At 36.4% G+C, this 24,126-nt stretch overlaps 1 protein-coding gene across 1 annotated transcript in view; it reads left to right on the forward strand.

The window, feature by feature from the left end:
* Positions 1–24,126, forward strand: part of LOC121418583 (cytoplasmic dynein 1 heavy chain 1-like) — a 72,092-nt gene continuing 47,966 nt past the window's right edge. The window contains exons 1-28 of the mRNA XM_041612528.1: positions 1–325; positions 3,756–3,864; positions 5,666–5,839; positions 6,207–6,462; positions 6,878–7,064; positions 7,731–7,951; positions 8,850–9,070; positions 10,157–10,325; positions 10,691–10,999; positions 11,680–11,766; positions 12,321–12,476; positions 13,408–13,545; positions 14,228–14,362; positions 14,966–15,037; positions 15,683–15,766; positions 16,509–16,688; positions 17,082–17,228; positions 17,483–17,629; positions 18,388–18,528; positions 19,080–19,183; positions 19,443–19,515; positions 20,022–20,132; positions 20,612–20,731; positions 21,474–21,614; positions 22,052–22,150; positions 22,634–22,757; positions 23,277–23,422; positions 23,832–23,942. Coding sequence (XP_041468462.1) covers positions 100–325; positions 3,756–3,864; positions 5,666–5,839; positions 6,207–6,462; positions 6,878–7,064; positions 7,731–7,951; positions 8,850–9,070; positions 10,157–10,325; positions 10,691–10,999; positions 11,680–11,766; positions 12,321–12,476; positions 13,408–13,545; positions 14,228–14,362; positions 14,966–15,037; positions 15,683–15,766; positions 16,509–16,688; positions 17,082–17,228; positions 17,483–17,629; positions 18,388–18,528; positions 19,080–19,183; positions 19,443–19,515; positions 20,022–20,132; positions 20,612–20,731; positions 21,474–21,614; positions 22,052–22,150; positions 22,634–22,757; positions 23,277–23,422; positions 23,832–23,942 — 4,188 coding nt within the window. The 5' untranslated portion in view covers positions 1–99. The remainder of the gene's footprint in view (positions 326–3,755; positions 3,865–5,665; positions 5,840–6,206; positions 6,463–6,877; positions 7,065–7,730; positions 7,952–8,849; positions 9,071–10,156; positions 10,326–10,690; positions 11,000–11,679; positions 11,767–12,320; positions 12,477–13,407; positions 13,546–14,227; positions 14,363–14,965; positions 15,038–15,682; positions 15,767–16,508; positions 16,689–17,081; positions 17,229–17,482; positions 17,630–18,387; positions 18,529–19,079; positions 19,184–19,442; positions 19,516–20,021; positions 20,133–20,611; positions 20,732–21,473; positions 21,615–22,051; positions 22,151–22,633; positions 22,758–23,276; positions 23,423–23,831; positions 23,943–24,126) is intronic.

The raw sequence follows: 24,126 nt of genomic DNA on the forward strand, positions 1-24,126 counted from the left end.
CTTTCTGTGTGTTGGCTTATGTGGATGAGAACGGCTGCTATCAACATCTCCTCATAAAATTTATGTTTTAGCTGTTATTATCGCAGATGCTTCGGCATCATGGCTGACAATAGTGACACAGAAAGTCAGAGTACCCAGGCTGTCGCAGATGTGACAGTTTTGATTGATTATTTACGTAAAATCGTACCATTACTGCTGGAAGATGGAGAGCCGTCTGCTGCGTTGGACAACGCCCTTGCCAGCAGAGTGCACCAGGAATACATGAAAAAGTTCCTGTCAGATGTTCAATCCCCGAGTCTACTTATTGCGAGAAGTGTTACCAAAGGTGATCATGAATTTAATATAATTGATTTGATACTGTAGAATATTAAAAGAATTAACTATGATATTGTGTTACGCCTTGTTTTCCTTTTCTATTTGCGTTTGGCATGTTTCAATTCATGAATGATGTTTGGACATGTTACTTGTAGTTGAACTTTGTGAAAATGATTCATATTACAAATCTACAAGGTTTTTTGTCTACAAATTGCAAGTGATATCAGATTGCAATTTTTTAGACCATAGTCGTAGTACTTTAATGTTCTCTTTTTGTGTTTTCCTCTTTTCGTTTATGTTTTTCCCTTTTTCCTTTTCCTTTTCCTCTTTAACGTTTTACCTTTTTCTTTTTCCTTTTTCTTTTTTCCTTTTCCTTTTTTCCTGTTTTTATTTTTCCTTTTCCTCTGTGTTTTTCCTCTTCCTATTTCCCTCTTCGGTTTTCCTTTTTTCCATTTTTTCCTTTTTCATCTTTTCCTATTGTCTTCTTTTCCTATAATCCTCTTGTTTTTCCTTCTCTTCCTGTTTTTTCTATGTTCTTCTTTTCCTATGTCCTCTCTTCCTATTTTCCTCTTTTTTTGTTTTTCTTATTGTCCTCTTTTCCTATGGTCTTCTACTCTTTCCCCCCTTTCTATTAGCTCTTTTTCCATTTTCCCCTTTTCATTTTTTTTCATAGTTTTTTCAGTTTTTCCTTTTCCTCTTACTATTGTCCTCTTTCCCTGTTTTCCCTTTTCCTCTTTTCGGTTTTTTGTTTTTCCTTTTCCTCTTTCGTCTTTTCTTTTTCTTTTCCCTTGATTTTCTTTTATTGCTAATCTTTCTACTTGATATTTTAAAATTATTTTTATTGCCATTCTTATTTTCTTTCCTTTTATATTTTTTTTCTGTAAATTTTAAAAATTCAATTGTTCCAGCTTTGGCTTTGCATATCCTTTCTTTGCTAATTTTTCTTTTCCTTTCTTTTTTTCTGTTTCTTTTCTCGTCTTTCTTTTTCTTTTTTTTCTTTTCTTTTTTTTTCTGTTGTCTTGCTTGTCTGGTTTCTTTTTCTTTTCTCCCCCCCCCTTTACTTTACCTTTCTTGTTTTTTCTTGTCATTTAAAAATTTTCCTTTCCTTTTTTCTTCATTTCTTTGTTAATTTTATTCTCTTTCTCAAGTTTTTTTTTCTTTTCTGTATTTTCTTTTCCTTGTTTTATTTCTTTTTGGTAATTTTTGTTCACCCTTTTCTGTCCTTTTCTTTTTCTTTTCCTATCTTCTCTCCTTTTCACCCTCTTCCATTTAAAACTGTTATGGGAGCTGTTAAAAAAAAGTTCTTGTCACATGTTATGAGCTGGTACCCCCGAGGCCAAAAGGGTGACGGAGTAACATTTTTCAAAATGTTCACAGCGAAAAAATGTAGATCACCAACTCCTTGTCCTATCAGCATAGTTGATATCTCATTTTAGTGCTTAATAATAGAGCTACATTTGTGCAAAATATTATTTCAAAGGAGGCTCACAATAAAGTAAAGATTGGCAGCAGTATGTATGACATAAGGTATGGGGGTGGCGGAGCAGGTGGAGGAGGATGATGGGATTCCATCTTGGTCTCTACCACTGATAGCTCGAACGTCGCAAAAATTTGTACAGTTGTAGTGCACGGTGTGATATACATGGCAGTATGGTTAATTTTTCCAAACTAATACAAATTTTTAATATGAATCATTTATGCTAATTTATAATAGAATTTTATCAATTTTATAATAATGAAAAATTTCTCTAATTCTGAAATGGAAAAAGGCTTTTTTTAAATGTAAAATCACTGTCCCTTATTGTAGTACAGGTAAAGTAGTCAGGTTTGTGGGTTAACAGGTGATGAGCCCTGAAAAGGACTGTTGGGATGATGGAATGAAGAGTTTTCTGATGATAAATTGAACAGGAATTGAAAGGTGAGAAAGAGAAAGCTGTAGGAGGAGAGTGATTTTTCTATGAGACATAGTGAACTGAAAACATTAAAGGACTGTAATCCTAAATGAGATGTGATGACTTGGAGGCACAGGAGAGTAGATGATTTTCTGAGCAGCTGGAGTGCCTATGATCACTGAATTTCCTGATTACCATACATTGAGTCTGACAAGATTATTTTCTGTATTTGACATTATAGTATCCAGATTCAGGGGCGGATCCAGGATTTTCCAAAAGGAGGGGGCACATTTTTCTGAGGAAAAATTTGACAAGCAAAAAAAAAAAAAAAGGAGGGGGCACACTTCTGTTTTAATGGCATTTTTAATTTAATTTTTCTTCTCAAAGGGGGGGGGGATGGGCCGGCTGTGCCCTTCTGGATCCGCCAGTGTCTAGATCAATAAGAATACTGTATTGAAATGAACCATGCAAACTATTTGACTAAACCAAACACACTGAGTTGGTTTTACCATGACATACCTGTATATAATCAATGTATTGTGTGCATCTCTTCTGTTTGTGGTTTTGTGTACATGTATCAATACTGAATATTTTATAAAATATATTTCCACTGGTGGGCTGTTAAAACCTTGTATCTCAAGGTCGGTGAAAACAAATGAGGACAGCTTGGTTTTCAGGTTGTTACATGTGTGGCAAGCTTCTTTAATCCAGAAAGAGTTTTCTACAGGAGTTTGTAGGTTGTTTTCAGACGATATGAGGATGCCACCCTTACCATTAGAAATAAAGCTCTTTCTGACCTTTCCTCAAAATGAGGTTTTAGCATCAAACCAGTGATATGTTAAACCTTTATACTTCATGTGAGGATAGGAGTCAAGTTAACCTTATAATCACTAGTAATGAATCTGATCCGTGTGTAATTCACTGCTTCCTGTCTTGATGACTCATCGTTGTGGCTCATTGGCTCAATGATGTTAACATGTATGCTGTGTTCTATACATGTAGGTGTACTACTTGCATTGCTATTATTACTCCTTCTCTTCGAATTTCAATGGATTTTTGTAAGAGAATTACATTGCAATTCGTTATGAAACAAAACACACATTTTCAGTTCCAAAATACTATTCTTCTTTTATATTGTTGTTTGGTTCAATAATTGAAAAAAAATGTGTACCGGTTTTCCATCTACTTCACGGCTTCTCGCTTGATAACGATGAATATATTGAATTTCATTGCTTGTAGATTTTAAACAACTTAGCAACATAAAGATGTATTTTGATTTCAAGAAAGCTCATAATTTTTTTTTTGGGGGGGGGTTGAATAGTAGACTACATGCAACTTTTTTCAATAATATTCAGAATTCTAAATGTGTGTGCAGGGAAGTGGGAATGAATCTCATTTGTTATGCCATGAAAACTTCACAGTTTTCATTTGTTAAACCTTTTGTTCAGCTATGAGCAGCGAAGCTGGTAACCTAGCTTAGCTGGGGTAATATAGCAGTGCCTTTGAGCACCAATGTAATAATTATGATTTTTTAAATTAAATTTCCAGATGAAGAGGAAGAGGAGAATACAGACTCTCCCGATGCCCCGGGAGAGGAGCCAGAGGTTACATACACTGTGGGTATTGAGGTTCAATTCTTTAACAGCAAGATGGCAAGGTAATTGTATATTCAAGGTCAAGCATGTCTTATTATTAGGTGTGGGAGAGGAATGGGATTTATGTTGAAGATTTTGGCCCGTATTCTGAAATCAGGTTTACCGTAAGTAACGGTGTATTAACCGCACCCGTGTATTAACCGCACCCCCAACTTTGGACTAAAAAAAAAAAAAAAAATCTTACATTTACATGCATATTTGAGGTAGGCCTACGAAGAAACAAAATCTTAAGTTTTTAAGATTTCAAAGTATCCAAAGAGATTACCGGTATGCGGAAATCTGCTGTTCTTGATCAATTCATCTACAAATGTTAGAAAGAAAGAACAGTCCCGACAATATTGGCAACTTACACACTCACTCACCTCACAGTCACAGTGTACATGCACACACACAGCACTGCCATAACATTGCAAACTACGATACAGTACCAGTCATGCCAGTACATCAAATTATGATCTGTGTCTTTCCCAGCGTAGGAGGAAGAAACATTCACATTTCTTGCATCACAACCTCACAATCACTTTCAGAAATTTGATGTCTTAGCATGAATTTTGGATACGGGATTACAGGAAGGTTCAAGAAACAAAGAAATTTACATTTTTTCCAGTTGTTTTTTACGGCTTCGTGCCGTCTCTCTCGTGCGTGGTTTACATGGTATCTTATGAAAAGCAAACAGGAAGGAAAAAAAAAAGCTGGCGCGAAACAGGACTTTGAATAGCGCCAGCTTAAGTCGCACTATAACCACATTACAACACAATCTCTAAGCTCACTCAACTCTCGCTCATCGGTGACAAAATATTACCGAGTATGCTTGGCGTCTCTTTTAAATTAGCCAGGGAACTTCACTACTTTGAATCGAGAATAAAGTCAAAATTAGTGTCATGAAGGTGGGTGCGTTTGTTATGGACAACATTTAATTAAGATCGTAATAATCGCTTCCCATTACCCGCGGCTCATACCCCTCTAAACGACATTGCCTGGGCGGCTACGCCCGGCCACTCGATGTGTTGTGAACTGGCAGACATCGTACATGTATGGGAGGGGTTACGGCGGGCTGGCTCAGACCCGTCACTGTGTATAAACCGCACCCCCGACTTTTGCTTCTATCCCGCCGAGAAAAAGGTGCGGTTAATACACCGTTACAGTAACTTAGACCAAGGACTAACTCTGCTAAAATTATGGGAAGCCAAATGTTTCAAAATTTAGTAAGTTGTATGTTTCTTATGTTTACTATGCTCTCTCCTGATTCATTGAGAGTGAAGACAATCATCTATCTATATTTCCTAGACAATTATGATTGATTTTAGAGCTGAAATATGATATCTCTATTGTTAGTGATTTATGTAACAATTGGCTATCCATACTTAAACCACAACTTTAAATTTGAGTTTAAGTTAAACCCGACTTCAGAATACGGGCCTTTGTGTTCATGACTTCATGCCCATAATGAAGGTAGTATTTGTAGATCAACAAGATTTGTCAGGAGATGATTGTTATTAACTTGTAAATATTACCTTGCCAAGAACTGCAAAGTAAAATATTGTGAAGAATGGTAAATGGTATATGATATGTGCTATAAAAGACCTGAGTATTATTGATATTTTTTATCAATGTTTTTAGGAGGAATCATTTTGCATATATTTAAAAAAACATACACAAATAATTTGCAGATTCTGTTAAAAAGTGTATCATCATTATCTCACTGGATTTTGTTATTCATCTACATTGTAAAATAATTTGGTTTTATTTCAAATTCTTTGTTCATAATCATCTGACTATTTTCCAATTCTATTTTTTTTAAAGTTTGGTGTTCCTGAAGAAAGGTCTGATAATCGATGCAGACAAGTCTATCTCAAGTCAGCTTCGTGTTATCAATCTTAGTGAAGGCTCTCCATTTGAGACCCTCCATGCCTACGTCAGCACGGCAGTTGCACCTTACTTCAAGTCTTATGTGAGAGCATCTGGAAAAGTAGACAGGTTGGTCACTATAATGAAAATTTGTCAAATTAACAAAACAAGATTTATGAACATGATGTTAAATCTCAGCCACTCCTGACCATTAAGAATTTTTATACATCGTACATGTAGGAGTGTATTGTGGCAGATTTAATGATTCTGGTAAGGTAGATAATTGATTCATATATCCAAAGTTATTAATGTGGGGATAAATACATAAATGGCTATTCAAAGATTTAATGATTATGACAAGATATTAAATCATATAGATCTATAAAACTGTTGTGTCACAGTATACACCTATCTATGACATTTTTGAACAAAAAATAGAAAAGGAACAAAATTTGCAGACAAGAAGTGAATTCATTGCCTATTTTGTTTGTTGAAGGGATGGAGATAAGATGGCGCCCTCTGTTGAGAAGAAGATTGCTGAGCTTGAGATGGGTCTTCTTCACCTTCAGCAGAACATTGATATCCCTGATGTAACCCTTACCATCAATCCAGTCGTTTCCACCATGATCAGGAAGTGTGGTGACGAAGGTCGTAAGCCCAAGGTCATAGACTTTGCTGATAAGGCTGAGGATTCAACCTTCCTCAACACTCTACAGCATGGAGTCAATCGATGGATCAGGGAAATACAAAAGGTGACATGCACTGTCCTTGTGGCAGGGCAAATATTTATGCAACATTCCACATTAAAAGTTTAAACTCTATTTCCATAAGAATAAAGTTGCAATAAGCATAATATGAATTGTATTGACTACTGACAAGATAAAGTACATTAACCATGTGTATTTTTTAATATACTATAGGTTTTGTATTAGAATAAAAATAACTTTGAAATATCTCACCAAGTCGCCGTCGTTATGACCAAATTATACAGGCCAAGTTTCTTCAGATAGGAATCAAGTTTTGTATATTACCAACTTGGTCATCAGATTTATAGAAAAGACATGATTAAATTGAAAAGGTCATAATGTGAAATATATATCTGTCCTCAAGATGGTTCCATTTTTAATAGGATTCATATATCATTATCCTCATCCCTACATTAAACAGGTGACCAAACTAGACAGAGATCCAGCCTCCGGCACCGCCCTCCAGGAGATCAGCTTCTGGCTCAATCTGGAACGTGCTTTGCTCAAGATCCAGGAGAAGAGAGAGAGTCCTGAAGTGGCCTTGACCCTAGACATCCTGAAGCACGGCAAGCGCTTCCATGCTACAGTCAGTTTTGACACTGATACTGGTAAGTTGTGCTTACTATGTAACACAAATAAGAATAATAATGGTATATTTACCCAGGGTAGCCACTTCAGTTCCAAAAACTGTTCTCACGGCTAAGCTAGTCTACCTATTAGGTGCACACAGCTTTTTGAGGAATTACTTCCTGCCGGTACCCATTTACCTCACCTGGGTTGAGTGCAGCACACTGTGGATGAATTCCTTGCTGAAGGAAATTACGCCATGGCTAGGATTTGAACCCACAAGCCTCTGTTTCAAGGTCGGGAGACTAATCATCTGGGCCACGACGCTCCACATTGATCTTGAACTTTGTTTCTGTTAGTAAAGGTAAAAAATCTGACCAGTTAATCATAAATTCTACTCCACTTTAAGATAAATTTGTACGCAGTCTTGCAATTCTCACAACTTTTATGCCAAATAATTTTTGATCATTTTAAAGGGGGATAATCCTTTTTATGACCATGATCTCTCTGATTTTCATATTCACCATCAACATACATTGTGCGAACATTTCATGTTCTTCATAATTTATTGTTATCTGTTTTCTGTATTTGATTGAGTTGCTTGATTTTAATAACTTCTTAAGGCCACTCGTATGAAGAATGTATATTGAAAAGACTCTGCTATGCTTGTTTTATTTATTTGCTTTTTTTTTCTCTGCCACCATCAGGTCTGAAGCAAGCTCTTGCAACCGTTGCCAACTACAGTCCGTTGATGAAAGACTTCCCCCTCAACGATCTCCTGTCTGCCACTGAGCTAGACCGCATCCGCCAAGCTCTGGTGGCAATCTTCCTCCACCTTCGTAAGATCCGTAACACCAAGTACCCCATCCAGCGTGCCCTTCGTCTGGTAGAGGCCATCTCTAGGGATCTCAGCTCTCAGCTGCTGAAGGTAAGTCTTAGGGACAGTTACAACAAAGTAACAACAGTAAAACTTGTATATAAAGATGACTCAATGGAGACAAGAAAAGCCATCTCTATGAGCAGGACATGTTTCTTAAATCCAGGTTTCAATGATGAAATCTATTTAGAGAAATCGAACTTAATGGTCTCGATATGCAGGTTTTAGTTTAAATATGTGTTACTTAACTATTGCCATTCAATGTTAACTACTATGGTAACAATGCTCAATACTCAATCAAAATCAGATTTCTTGGGAGTACCCATTGGATATCATGTTACTTTGATAGTAATATTAATAATAATAATAATACATAACATTTATAAAGCGCTTACTACTGTTGTTTCTAAGCGCACTGTGTTCTGTTTATGGTTTGTACTTGGGTCAAAAAAAAAAAAATAATAATCATTATACAATGGGACCCCTAGTCATCACCCCTTTGACATTTGAGTCTGGTTGATATTAGATTATCTTTCGCTTAAGTGGCACACCGTGAACAGGTGGACTTTGTGATAGGATTTCACTGTATTTACTTTCAGGTAAAGATTGTAATGATATCGGAAATAATTAGAAAATCTTATTTTACTTTGGTAGAGAGTTTACATGAACTCGAGCTTACTCCATCATATCACTGCTTTCTTGAAAATCAATTTCTCAGAGCGATCAGCTTTGGTATTTTGACCCTGTCACATATAACTTAGCAATTGATTGTGGACTGATTTTTAAATTGATTTTTACATTAAAAATCAATCATAAAAATCAGCTTCACGATCAGTCGATAAGCTTTATGTTCTGGGGCGCCGGACTTATAAATTTTTAATCACTTTAAGAGACTATTTTCAAGTTCCAATCCATCTACCAATCACCTACATTTTCTTGGTGTTCCTAGGTCCTTGGTACCCGTCGCTTGATGCACATCAGCCACGAGGAGTTTGAGAAGGTGATGAATGCTTGCTTTGAAGTGTTCGGTAGATGGGATGACGAGTATGAGAAGCTCCAATCGCTCCTGAGAGATATTGTCAAGAAGAAGAGAGAGGACAGTCTCAAGATGGTATGGAGGGTCAACCCGGCTCACAAGAAACTACAGAGTAGACTGGAACAGATGAGGAAGTAAGTAGGAATGGATGTACACAAGATCTACATGGATGGGGTAGTAAGTGAGATTAAGATCTATGTGGATGGGGAAGTATGCAAAGATGGATGAATTAGAGACCCACAGGCTGTAGATTTCAATTTTTAGGGCAAGGTCACTTTTCTATACGGCATATTTGTATTTATATCCCTTACTTAAGATTGTTGTATTGAGAGTGTACACAAGGAGAAAAAGAATAGTTTTTACTATGAAAAACGTTTGCCGTGAAATAGTTCATTTTCCTTTCTGACGTCACGCATAGTCCATTTTTTCCCTAGGGAAAAAGTGAACTATACGTTTTTTCGCGATTCGCGAGCTGTGCGGCGCGATGCGGTGCTGCTCAGCCAGACGGTACTCTCCACTGCATGCCACTGGAAACTTTCGGCGAGCTGCACTAACCAGGTGCGCTCGCTGAACAGACGATCCATACGGCAAGACTTATTATTTTCTCAACTCAGCGATTGTTCTATATCAACTTATTAAAAATCGTTTTGCTGTAAAATGGTTTGAGTGGAAGGGATATAAAACAAATATACAATGACCCATTCTCGGAACAGGCTAAAACTATTCGCACTCAGGAACATCACATAGTACTATTCTTCCTCGGGCCAATGGCCCTCGGGAGAATAGTACTATGTGATGTTCCTTCGATGCGAATAATTTTAGCCAGATCCTCGAGTGTCATTGTGTATTTGTATAATATATTCACAAATTAAAAGAAAATCAAAAGGTACAACAATTTACAAGGCCAATGACAGGGGCACTGAGGCCAGTTGAAATGACATCCGCAGCAATGGCTTTTATGGCCTTGAATTACTTTAAGCTCTGGCCCTGAAATTCAAGAGGAGAGGGATGGATTGGAGTTCTAGTATTGAGAATTGATAATTGAAACTTATTATAAAAAAAAGCCATGATGATAGCTTGAAGGATGATTGCTATATATTCAGGTTCAAAATGATACTTATTTCTGTTTTAAACCCCCCCCCATCACATAATCTACTGATAATCTTTGAAGCGTTTGCATACTGATCCAAAAATTGTGCAAATTTATTTGTACATTTCAGATTCCGTCGCCAGCATGAGCAGCTTCGAGCAGTGATCGTCCGCGTGCTGCGTCCAGCTGTCACTGCTCCGGTGCCTACCAGTAGTCCTGGAGCCACTCCAAGTGAGGAACCATCCCAAGCTAAACTCAATGAACTCATGATGGACTCAGCTGATGCAAATGCCATAGAGGTAAGGACGCTCAGTATGGAGGGGGTAGCATTTCATGACATAAATAGTGATTTTTGTTGACTACTAATTAGCTTAATGCGAAATTTGTCAGTGAAAAATCACTGACAAAATGATTCATGGATGCTTTTTGTAACGAATTTGCAATTGGTCATAAACCTGTGTGTTATGGGGCCTTTGTCATTCCAATTCAGTAAAAGAAACTTTTTTTTTTAAATATCCAATTTTTTGTGTGTGTCATAAAATGTTGATTATTTAATAGTCAAGTGTGTCATGGATGACCAAACTGATTTACCAAATGTTGTTGAGTTTTGATTAGATTCTTGCATTTGGTTAATTGAATTCCACATTTTCTTTCCCATACACAGGAAGTGAACCTAGCCTATGAGAATGTGAAGGAGGTTGACGGTTTGGATGTAAGCAAGGAAGGCGGTGAAGCATGGGAGGCAGCCATGAAGCGATACGACGAGAGGATCGACCGGGTTGAGACCCGTATCACAGCTCGTCTCCGTGACCAGCTTGGCACGGCTAAGAATGCCAATGAGATGTTCCGTATCTTCTCTCGCTTCAATGCCCTGTTCGTCCGGCCTCACATCCGTGGTGCTATCAGGGAATACCAGACCCAGCTGATTCAGAGGGTCAAGGATGACATTGAGTCACTGCATGACAAGTTCAAGGTTTGTGGAAATCCATCAGTGTCATCATTTTTTTCTATGAAAAACTTGCAAAATGTCCTCTGTATGTAAAGAGAAGTGGAGTGAATTTTCAAGAAAACAATGAATGCATGAATATACATCATAGCTAGAAAATATTTTGAACTAACATGCATAATAGATGCTGATGTTGCTGGCCGTCCATAGTTACGATTGATCGGATCAATCGTAACTCTTTGCAAGACGGGGCCCAAATCTTGTCTAACATCTGATTGCTAAAGCAGGGGTGATATATGTGCAGAACTTGGAGAAACTTGTAGTTAGCATTGTATAAATGTTGCATATTATTATCATTTTCTTTGTGAAATGCAGAATACATAGATATGTCCAAATATTTAGAAATGGCTTTTGTGGATATTTCATGCATTTGAAGAAATAAAATTTAATGTGTTCAGTTAATGTGAAAATAATTTTTTAATGGAGATTTACAGGAACAATTATTTAAAGTATGTTAAGTCATAGGACAATAGTGTTGTTAACTTTGATCTATTCTCCATTAACAGTCTTCCATGTTTTGCCTTCATAGGAAGTCAGCAACTTGTTCTTATGTGTAGGTTGCTGTCTTCATATTTGTACTACTAACATTACATTATTTTGCATTAGGATGTATGGATTCATTGCAAATATGTTGTTTTCTAATGCAGGTCCAATACCCACAGAGTAAGGCATGTAAGATGAGCAAAGTGAGAGATCTACCACCTGTTTCTGGATCCATCATCTGGGCTAGACAGGTAAGTCATATTGAGATCCATTAAGACCTTCCTCTTGGATTTCTCAGACTGATGATTATTTCTGAAGATATTGGATTCTAGTCGTATTTATGAACTGACTAAAATATTTTGTGAATTTGTGATGTAACTTTAACTTAATAGCTCAGAAAGATTTTTTTTCATGGAGCAGAACATCAATTGCTATGCATCAGCATGTACACCATGGTCTGTTTTGTTAAGTCTGGTTTAACTGAGGCCATTGTGCAACTCTGGGCTAATTAATATTTGCAGGAAAACACAAATTTTGAAATTTTGTTTACACTGTATGTTTATTACGCTTACTGTGTTTTCTCCCCATGCTTTAATGGTGAAGGAAAATACTTTAATTTTTATTTTTCCCAGTCAGTTTTGAATGAATAGAGCAAATTCGTTGACAACTGAACCTCTACTGGCTATTAATAGTTGAACAACAACTGAAGACCAGAGTTTAACCAGGACTTTAGACCAGCTAGACACACAAGAGCTCTTTGATGAATGACATTGAACTAATTTTGTGTGATATTTTCTTCTGTTAGATTGACCGTCAGCTTGGAGCCTACATGCATCGTGTAGAGGATGTCCTTGGTAAAGGATGGGAGAACCATGTAGAGGGTCAGAGACTCAAGGCTGATGGCGATAGCTTTAGGGCCAAGCTGGACACACAAGAGCTCTTTGATGAATGGTCAAGGAAGGTGAGTTGCCATTCTCAGCTTGCTTGCACTCTATTAAAGTGTATGAAGTATATGAAGTATTTGCGGTTGTAACTTTTTTTGCCCCAATATTTGATGTACAAGCAAGAAAATCATATCTTTGGTAAGAGGACACAAAATACCAATAGCTGATAATGTAATAACTCTTCCAAATAACTGGATACATGCTTACATATATTATCTAAGTACTATATTCAACTGACAACTTATTCAATTAGAGTACAGTTTGTTGTGGCATTGCAAGGAACTTGCATTCCATTCCATTCGCGCAAGACAGTAAAAAATATTAAAGCGCAAATCAGTTGATTGAATGCAAATTTGTTATTTGAACGTAAATTTTTCGCAATATCCTGTAAAATATTTTTAAAAGCTTTTGATAGCTATTTATTGCTTTAAGTCATGAATTGCAGCCTTAGGAAAATCCTGTGGTATTCATAACTCTTCCCAGAATAATTGGTAAATCTCTCATTTTTTACTTGGTTTGTTTACATTACTTGTACATTTCTTCATGTTTAATATTTTCTGCATCAGCTTTGAAGATTAATTGCTCAAAATGAGTTAGCTTTGAAGATTAATTGCTCAAAATGAGTTGTCACCAGGTTTCTTTTTTATCACCCAAGTATTTTCATCCTCCAGCACCTTGCCAGTGGGGCTTATGGGGACAAACACTAATTGATTGTCAGGGTTTAAGTATTACAAATAATTGCTGTTCATATGATTCGCTTTGTCAGTAGAGAAATAAGTGCCAGGGGGCAGGTGTGATATTGCATTAGGTGCTGGTCGGAAATTTTGAGTGATGGAAGATTCTGACTGGTGTCAACCACTGTAGTGATGATTCTGACCGATTTAACCTCATCTACATGTAGATATGATATAGTTATGAAGATTTGGTTATATGTTTTATTTCCTTCAGGTTCAAATGCGCCAGCTTGGTGTATCGGGAAAGATCTTCACCATTGAGACCATCAGAGCCAGGACCGGTGTCAAGTCTGCTAACTCACTCAGACTCAAAGTCAACTTCCTACCAGACATCATCACCCTCTCCAAAGAGGTGATACATTGATACTTCTTATCTGGGGGGTGTTCCACAAAGATTTATGTATGACTAAAAATGGCACCTAATGCCCAGTTGTGTGTGGTGACACACATCACAGAGTTGGTCAGATCACATACATGGGATGCGTGCTTCTGACTACATTGCAAATTATCTTGTGTGTGTGTTTATTTTTAGTCAGACTTCAATTCTTTATGAAGTACCCCTGATAATTGTTACTTATTGATATTATTATTTTATTAATGTTTATTGTATATGTTATCAAGTTCCTCTATTGTAATCATAACAAAAGATTCTTATCCACATTGCATGCATTCATATATTTCATTTTCATCATCTAGATAACAGGTATTTGTTGTTGATATTATTCATGTCTTTGATTATCATTTTCCAACAATAATCGGAAATAATATGTTTTCTTAAATTTTATTGAATATCTTTTTTTCTTATATTTTTTGTTGTAAATAGCACTTGAGACTTGAGTCTTAAGTCAAGCTCTTTCTAAATTTGGATGGTGTTGTTATTATTGATAATGATATTTAGATTGTTTTGTCATTCAATTAGGACTATATGCTCTGAAATACTTGTAATTATCTTCATTCTCCAAAGCATCTAATTCCTATATACTTGTACCTTCAACACAACTAATCATCATACACTTCTGAACTCTTTTTGACAGGTGCGCAACCTGAAGTGGATGGGATTCCGTGTCCCTCTGGCTATCATCAACAAAGCCCATCAGGCCAACCAGCTCTACCCGTTCGCTATCTCCCTCATCGAAAGTGTACGCACATACGAACGCACCAATGAGAAGGTAAGGCTACGTGCATCGATCCTATTCATTATTGGTATTATTATTAGTAGTACATGTAGTTTGTCAAAGACAAGCACAGTATTTTGTTTGTGATATTCACATGACAGTAACTTCTAACTGACTGGGAAATGTTTGATTATGTTCTTGAATGCTTGTTGAAACTGCACTGTACACCTTGAAGAATTTGAAGAAAAAAATTGTTTTAGGCTGCTCCATTTTATATTCATAGAAAATGTTCATTCTTTCTCCATTTATGTTTGTATGTATTCTATGAATCGTTTTACAATTCATTCCATGTTATATATTTCTTGAATGGAATTTAATTATTTATGTATGGGTATATTCACACAAATATTGACCAGCAGCACGGGCTGAAAGGGTCAATTAAAAAGCAGATTACTAAGCAAAATTACATTTAAAATACCATATATAGAATGATAGGGCCTAATGATTGAATGAAATTGAGTTTATTTGCCACGTAGCATAATCTGAAATCAAAATCAATCTTTTGAATTTTTGTATCATTTATAATCCATCATTGATCTGTTCTTAGACTGTTTCATTCCTATAACTGATATGTATGTTTTATTGTTATTGTTGTAGGTTGAAGAGCGCTGTTCTATCGTCCTCCTGGTTGCTGGTTTGAAGAAGGATGTCCAAGGACTCATCTCAGAGGTATAGTCAAAGATTAATTGATGGGGTGGTTTGTGAAAGTTGTCAGCTCTGACAATTTCAGTGAAATCCATGGATCTGATTGGCTGAGAAGCACTAGTATCTGAATATTACTGTAGTAACATTCAGTGCTGAGAATAGTTCTTACAACTTTCATGGAACACTCCCATGTCTCTGATGAGAATCTAAAGATTCTCTGGGTTTTTTTTTACGATATTTACAAAAGTGTTTTAAAGCTCTGAATTGATAGGCATTATTACATGGAAATATTATATTTGCAATTAGGGAAAATCTGTTTTTACTATGTTATTCCTATTTATCTATAGATATTTGCTTGGTTATGTTTCTATTGACTACATGCTAATGTAGTGTATATTTATACTTGATTTCTATCCATTTACAAAATTAATATGGTAAAAATATTTTTTTAAGCATTAGCACCATAGAATCTATTTCATTCAGAAGAGAATGGACTGTGTCATAATGACACATACTTTTGTGGTGTACATCCTTTTCATTCATTTGTGAGTAATACACTACTGACTCTACATTGCTAAGTGTGTATGCTTCTGTGCGTGGAACTCTATCGACGAAGCAGTAGTCATATTTTGTATGATATATATTGTTGTTTATTTCTTGTGCACACAGGGATCTCACCTTGCCTGGGAGTCCTACAAACTTGACAACTATGTACAGAAGCTTGCTGAATCAGTCTTCAACTACCAAGAGAAGGTATCATACATAACGTGTTCTATTATATACATTACATGCATTGTTGGACAATTGTTTAACACATATTGTTATAGACCTCTGGTAACTTTTGATATGAGCCTATATTCAGTAAATAATTAGAAATTGCTTTTCATAAGATTATGTACCTAACACAAAGATTTTACAATGCTGAATGCAGATATTATGGCAGTAAACATACAGAATAAGGTTATTAATACTTTCCTTCATTTAATAGAGTTAGATGGAAATGTTGTTCTTCCTCTTCTACTCTCATTACCCCTTTACTTTCTCAAGTCAATGTGATGTAAGCAAAAAAAAAATTAATGTACAATTTATGAATATTAAAGTCAAATTACAGAGTAATGGCAAAGATATAGAGTCCTAAATTTGATAATTTTGTGATATATGTAATTGCCATGTGGCTGACCTAGTTACATAGGAGAGGATTTACTATTCCTCAAGTCATCTACTCTTTATATATATCTTTTGTTTCATTTGTCATTGCATTTAATTTTATTTGAAGGTTTATTCTTAAAATGCAATTGTACACATATCACAGATAAAAAGCTATATAAATTTTTCAGATACAATGGAATACAAATAAATATCAATAAAATACATGTACCATAATTGTCAACATTTAAAAGCAAATTAAATTTGGATGTGTAATTTGTAGATAATCAAATAAAATTATTTGAACAGAACAAGGATAAATATATGATATTTTACATTTATTTGTCAGGTGGATGACCTTCTTGTCATCGAGGAGAGGATCGATGAGGAAGTCCATGCTCTTGACACATGCCAGTATGCACCACTCATCCTAGCTGAGATCATGAGTCGAGTACAGAAGGCAGTCGATGATCTGAGTCTTCACTCATACTCCAACCTCCCACAATGGGTGGCCAAACTTGATCTTGAGGTAAGTTAGTCTTTAATCGCAGGCTGTAGTTAAAATGTTTTACCAACCTTGACTTGGCAAAGAGTTTGAATTGAAATATTTCAATTTCTAAAATTTCCCTTTCAAGTGAAAACTAATTATTGCTCTCAATGGAGATTGATGTGAATTTTAAGTGGATAGTTGCATATTTCAAGAGAAATTTGTTCTGTCCAATTATGGTTCTATCATACTATGTCTCTCAATTCAACTTTAGAGCTGTAGGTTCCCTTAATTTTAACTATTCTGATAGCTGTGATGAAATTCCTAAGGTTAGTACCTAGAAGCAAGTAGATGAAGAGAAGGAAGGCAAATCACAAGAAATTGAAAATGCAATTTTGATGCGTATTTAAAGTTTCAAACTGGTCCTTTTATCAGGTTGAGAAGCGCCTAGCCAAGCGTCTAGAGGCTGGCATCCGAGCCTGGACCAAATGTCTGCTAGGTGAAGACCGACAAGCTATGGAAGACAACATGGATACAGATGGACCAGCTAAAGTCAGACCAGGAGGAGATCCCAAGATCACTGTAAGAAACATTTTGATTACATTTCAATTCTGAAAGCCTTCAGATTGTCATAGTTTGTAGGTTATAATTCTTCAGTTGTCATATTTTGTCTTCAATGCATTTTTGTTTGTGGCTCTGCAAATAAGGTTAGAAATGTGCATACCCAGTGTTTGAGCATACATGCTGCACTTTCTAAACTTCTGTCCCTTATTGCGATCCCAATAAAGTGGTATCAAATCAATTTGCTGATTTGTGATTTTGATGGATTGTTTCAGGGTCTGATCCATGAGATTCGCATCACCAACCAAGTGATGTACCTGTCACCCCCTGTAGAAGAAGCACGCTATCAGCTCATGCAACAACTCTTCCAGTGGGAAGGTATCATCATCAACCAGAGGAGGCTAGAAAGCTCCAGATACCAGGTGAGATGAGGATGACGTGGTGGTGGTGGTGATGATAGTAATTATGATGGTATGGTAGGTTAGAAAGATGGAAACAGTGGTGGTGGGGATGCCTTCAACTGGGAAGGTATCAGTATCAGAAAGCCCCAGTCTATACCAGATGAGATGATGATGACGTGGTGGTGGTGGTGGAGGTGGTGTTGGTGATGATGATGATGATGATGACGACGACGACGAGGACAACAACGATGATGATGGTATGATGAAGGTGATGGTGGTATGGTAGATTAGATGTTGAAAAATATGGTGCTGATGATGGTGGTGGTGAGGGTGATAATGCCTTTAACTTGGAAAGTTTCATAAACCAGAGAAGATTAGAAAGCTTCCAATACCAGGTGAGATGATGATTGTGGTGATGGAAATTATTGAAACAGCAGATGTCAATATTTTTTATTGATGAAAATTAAAAAGGGCTATGGAGAGAGCTGGCCACAACAATCATTTCAGATAAAAGAAAAAGAATGTAAATATTTAGTATGAATTATAATGATAATAAAAATGAATGAATGTTAAATTTTAAATTATATTTTTATGGATGCTGCAAGGAATACCCCAAATTCATGGCAGCTGTATTTTTTCTGGTGCCATAGACTTAATGCATGGAATATTTGGCACCAGTGGACTAAGAGTTATGGACTTCCCTCTACAACAATTATCTCATGCTTAAATGTCTTTTGTTCATGTATATATAAATATAAATATATTTCCTAATCATATAGGTTGGTGTAGAGCAGCATGAATCAAGCAAGGCACAGATCTACCGAAACCTTCTGTGCAAGCTGCCTGATGGTCCAGTAGTTCTGGAAGAAGCCTACCAAGCCATCGAGAAGATCCTCAAACGAGTCCAAGACTACGTCAAGGTCCGTCAAACTTAAATAGCTAGGGGAGTGATTCATGAAGCATCTTGCCATTGACTTCTACTGTCAAATTTGTTCTAAGCCAATCAGATGCAATGATTTCGGTAGCTTATAACAATGGTGAAAAATCACTGTTTCTTGAAATGTTTACTTGTTTATTCTTTTAAAAAAGAGTGCCACCATGTGTATGAGTATAGTATAATATTCAGTTATCCTTCTTCAGTATTATTGTAGAATACTCATAATTCAAATGAAAGTTAGAAAAAAAAAGAAGAAATGCAAGGAGACCAAAAAAAGCACAATTAACGGGATTACACTTAGTGCCATTTCATGCTCTGTATTTATTTCCAGTTATCAATATTTTAAATCATGTTTGCATTATTGTAGTGATTAATTTAGTGGCTGTCGTCAACGAGACGCCTTCTTTCGTTCATACTTTCATCACCTTGGAAAGTGCATAGAGACATTAAATGGTGTGTGGTATGTGCAATACAAGAACTGATTATTATTATCGTTGTCATATCATTCATGATTTCTTTGAATTTTTTTATCAGGAATGGCTCCAGTTCCAGTCCCTATGGGACATGCAGCCTCACAATGTGTATGACCGGGTCGGTGATGACATGAACAAGTGGATGATGCTTCTACAACAAATCAGGTAAGCATTTTAGTACTGATTTTCTCTAAACAAAAGTCTATCGTGTTGCTCATATGTTGAATATTCGTTCATGCATGAATCAGATTATCTTTTGTCTTGGATGTTTGCACTCTCCTCATTTTTCTTTTGTAGGAATTTCACTTTTTTCTAAAACAAGGAAGGTACATCCTGATCGAATAATAAATCTAGATTGTCTTTGCTTTTACTTTAACTTATTGGACTGAGTGATAGATCATTGTTTATATATTTTCATTTGTAGACAATCTCGTACCACCTTTGACAACGCTGAGACCAGGAAGGAGTTTGGACCCATCGTGGTGGAGTATGGCAAGGTAAGGGCTCCTCTAGTATTTCTTTATGGTTTACCTTTTGTGCTATAGCAATATAAGCCATCTCAAATTCATTAATATACCATTAACATATTAGCATATGAAGTTTTCTTGATTTTGGTTCAACCTACAAGCAGAAGCAAGCATAATGGGGAGTTGCATGAAAGTTGAATTGTAATTGGACATAAACCAACAAAAAAGTTTGCCTGTAATCAAAGAACTATGGCATGATTTTGTAACATTCAACAGCCTTTCACAAATTGTAAGTGTCAAAGCTTTAAACTATTTAGTCATATTTCCTTTTTCCCCAAAATGACCATGGTAAAGTTGTTACAGTATTGCTGACCCGTCTTTGTGCATAGCCTTCAGAGATAATTATACTATATATTTACTGTACATCTTGTATGCGAGGAAACAGTACTTCCATTCCATGGGAATGACTTAACCTTCCACTTCCAGCTCAAGGAGTGTAGATTGCACTGTACATTATTATTATTATTGAATTTTAGGTCCAATCAAAGGTGAACATGAAGTATGACTCATGGCACAAGGAGATCCTGAGCAAGTTTGGTAGCATGCTGGGTAACCAGATGACAGAGTTCCATGGTGCTGTCTCCAAGGTTAGTCCCATACCATGATATTTCAGTAGGGTCAAATTGTAGTCTCATGGCCTCTTTGATCAGACTGATGCAAACTAACTCTTAAGCATTTTATTATTTATTGGAGTAATGATGAGAAGTGATCTCTGATCAGTTGAAGTGCGATAGTATGATGACCTTAATATTAAGAAACTAAATGAAATATATTTCATTTTTAAAAATGGAAGGATTATGAATTGATGATCAACAAAACACACATCCTTCATGATTACCATCTTGTGTATCCAAATGTCCTTCCTACAGTGTCTTCCTATTGAAGCTACTAGTTATTTCATTCATGTTGTCTTTGTTCTTTGATTAAAATGAAATTTTATGTAAGTGACATTTAATAAAAGTGGAGCTATGTAGTTAAATTCCAGCTCATTGGTGCATTATTTGCCCAGCTCAGTTTACTTGATCAACACTATACTTATCCCACGGGTTTCCCTCTTTCTCTGCAGTCTCGCACTGATCTTGAGCAGCATTCTGTAGACACAGCCAGCACATCTGATGCCGTCAGCTTCATCACCTACGTCCAGAACCTCAAGCGCAAGTACCGTGCCTGGGAGAAGCAGGTTGAGGTATGCTTTGACATCTGCATTCATATACTTTGTAGCGTAATAACCGTTATGAAGAATTACTAATGGGGAGTTTTTGCTACCACTTCGAAGACGCTTTCTAGAACGTTTAGAATCTATTGTCAAAAGCCCTTTGTAACCAAGCAGCCCTCGTCGAAAACTGTGAATCAAAACAGCAGTGTCATCCAGGACTCTTGACAAACAACATATTTGCAATTTTGTGTCTGCTTTGAATCTTAGGACGATCTGATTTTCAATTTTCAACAATGACCTCTAAGCTGTTTATTGTGATTTGAAGAGCATTTTCATTAGGTTCTCAACGTTCCAGGAAGCATCTGCATAGTGGTTGCGAAAACTGACTATTAAGTTTTATACTTGTATTATGTGTTAATTTGTATTAATATTTTTCAAGGAGATGAGTGCCACATGTCTCTGCAATGCTGTCACATTTATTTAAAAAAAACATTATCTCTAGATGTTTAAACCACAAGACAATGATCATTTTCATTTTATCACCTTTCTTAAACGCTAATGCTTGTTTTGTTTTTTATTAAAGAGTTTTGAAATATAGAGAATTACTATTGAAAATATAGAGAATTACTATTGATAATTTGGTCAGTAAGAATTAATAGAAAATAGGAATTGGCAAACTTATGATTAGACCTCCAATGCATACTTGACAAACTCAATATTGTTTGTAATGAAATTGATGATAAACCTACATTATACTATTATCTCTGAACAGAGCTACCGAGGTGGCCAGAAGCTGCTTGAACGTCACCGCTACCAGTTCCCAACCAACTGGCTCTACGTGGACAACATTGAAGGAGAGTGGGGAGCGTACAATGAGATCATGAAGCGCAAGGAAGCAGCTATCCAGACACAGGTAATGCACAAGCATTATTCTGACTTTAAGATATCATTTTTTATGTACTTGATAATTCACGAGTATTGCTTGTAATAACCCATTGAATTGTGAATTATTCATTTCTATTAATAATATAGTCATATCATAGCATACAAACATCAAGCAAAAAAAAATGCCATCATAAAAATTATATTTATCAGGCAATGATTTGGAAATAAATCTGTGAAAGGGACATTCAAATGTATGTAAAAGCAGTATGCTTGTGATTTTTGGTTACTTGGAAAAACAAGAAAACAAAAGTGATCGTATAAATGTCATGATAGTTTGTAGAAGTAATATATCATATATGGAAGAAGGAAAACAATATTAGTGTACATTTAGAATACGAGAGTAAGTTGTAGTGTTGTAAATTTGTCCGATGATTGGTATGGTATGCATGTGATTGATTGTTGCAGGTTGCTAGTCTTCAGATGAAGATTGTTGCTGAGGATAGATCCGTAGAAGCTAGGACTGCTGAGCTCCTGGCCGAGTGGGACAAGGGCAAACCAATCCAGGTATGTATTAAATTCAAAGTGCTTCTTAAGTCAGCATCGCACTGTGCGATATGCTGTGATCTGATTTTAGCTTTAAATTGTTATGATGAAATCATTGAATTCTAATGATGTTTGTTAATTAAGTCTACCTGAGTCTACATGATAATACACTCCATATGACTTTTGTGTGAAGCATTTCATCTTAAAGAAGGCCAAATCAGTTTCAAATCAGACGATCACAAGAGTGTGCTGATGTCATGGCAACTTGGAATGCAACATCTTATGTCAATGCAATATGTTATCAGGATAGAATCAACGGTGATAACGTGACAGTTGAAAAAAGGTGAAAGTTTAGGTGTTGAAAGAATTTAGAAATTGCGATTCAGAATTCAGTACAATTGTAATCATATGAATGCATTTTTTACCTCTGTCATCATTGACCAACACAAACACAAGGTATGTTGTAATATCGTTTACTGATGATCATGCTGAATATTTCCATAGGGTGACCTGAAACCTGACGCAGCAACCAACAGCTTGTGGATCTTTGAGGGCAAGTTCACACGCCTCAAGGAGGACAGGGACAATGTAGCCAAGGCCAAGGAAGCTCTGGAGCTCCAGGAACTTGGTGAGACATCTTGATTTCTTCAATCCAATTCCATTCAAATTCATTTATTATTTATTCTTACAAAACGCAATAATCACATAAATCAAGTAAAGCATTGACAAAAAAATTTGGAGCAAGACATTTCATGTAAATGAGGATCAGGTTGGAAGACAAAATCTTATAAATGCTGATCATGAACATACAAATAAGAAAACCTCAAGAGTTCTTTAATAAAAGCATGATTACAATATCATTCAGAAGAAATGTGGAAGTGCTGCTAGCAGGGAAATCAATTGGTTCCTGATTATAGGTAACCTTCATGAGTGACCTGATGATAAGGTCTGTCACCTGTTTTGTGTCTCTTGGATCTTCAAGGTGATTCTTGACATTTTTTTCTGTGAAATTATCCTTTATTTTGATTTTGACCAAAAACTTCCTAATAGTATTGGGAAATATCTTAGAAGCTTTTAGCATTGTAGTATGTAACGCATGAAGTCATGCAACTATGACTTAGTACTGTATAACTGGTACTGTATTCAGGTACCGTGAGTGCCAGTGAAGAGAGAGTCCAGGTAGCACTAGAAGAGCTCCAAGATCTGAAAGGAGTCTGGTCAGAGCTGCAGAAGATCTGGGAACAGATCGATGAACTCAAGGAGAAACCATGGCTCTCTGTTGCTCCACGCAAGGTAAGTCATCATGTCAGTCAGTCAGAAGTCCCAAGTCTTTAGTCTGGTTTTGTTTCTGTGGAACAGGGGTGGCCAGATTCACCTCATAACTGCAGTAGTCGCCCTTACCATCTTGCTCCACTTTGTATCATTCGGTGCATTCTCCATCCTCAACCCAACCGTCCTACTCTCCTCCTCCACCTACTTCTTCAAGGTTTTCCTTAGGCATCCCCTCCTCCTCAACTCAACCACTTTTCACTCTAAAGCTCTTCAGCCCTCGGTACATGTCCATATCATTTAACCCATTAATCTGAAATATATTCAAGAAAACATAGGAATGCTACGAAGTATCTATGTAATGAAATGAAAGTCTGCCCATTCGTTAAAATTCCTGTTCTAATGGTGTGCATTCTGATGTTTTGTTTTACAGCTTCGTCAAAGCATTGACACCCTGACAAATGGACTGAAGGCCCTTCCATCGAGACTGAGGCAGTACTCATCCTATGAACATGTCCAGAAAGTCCTCAAGGGATATGCTAAGGTGAGGATTTCTATTGATCTACATTATATCCCCTCTCTTTCTTCCGTCCAAATAGTAAAGAGTTGCACACAGGCAATTTACTCATAAGGAGATCTTACCTGCACATTTTTGTTTTGAGAGCCATGCGTTAAATGATCTTGAAAAATCTTGAAAAAAATGTACAATGTCAGTCAGCCGGTCTGTT

This window comes from Lytechinus variegatus, chromosome 7, assembly GCF_018143015.1.
Source record: "Lytechinus variegatus isolate NC3 chromosome 7, Lvar_3.0, whole genome shotgun sequence".
NCBI lineage: Eukaryota > Metazoa > Echinodermata > Echinoidea > Temnopleuroida > Toxopneustidae > Lytechinus > Lytechinus variegatus.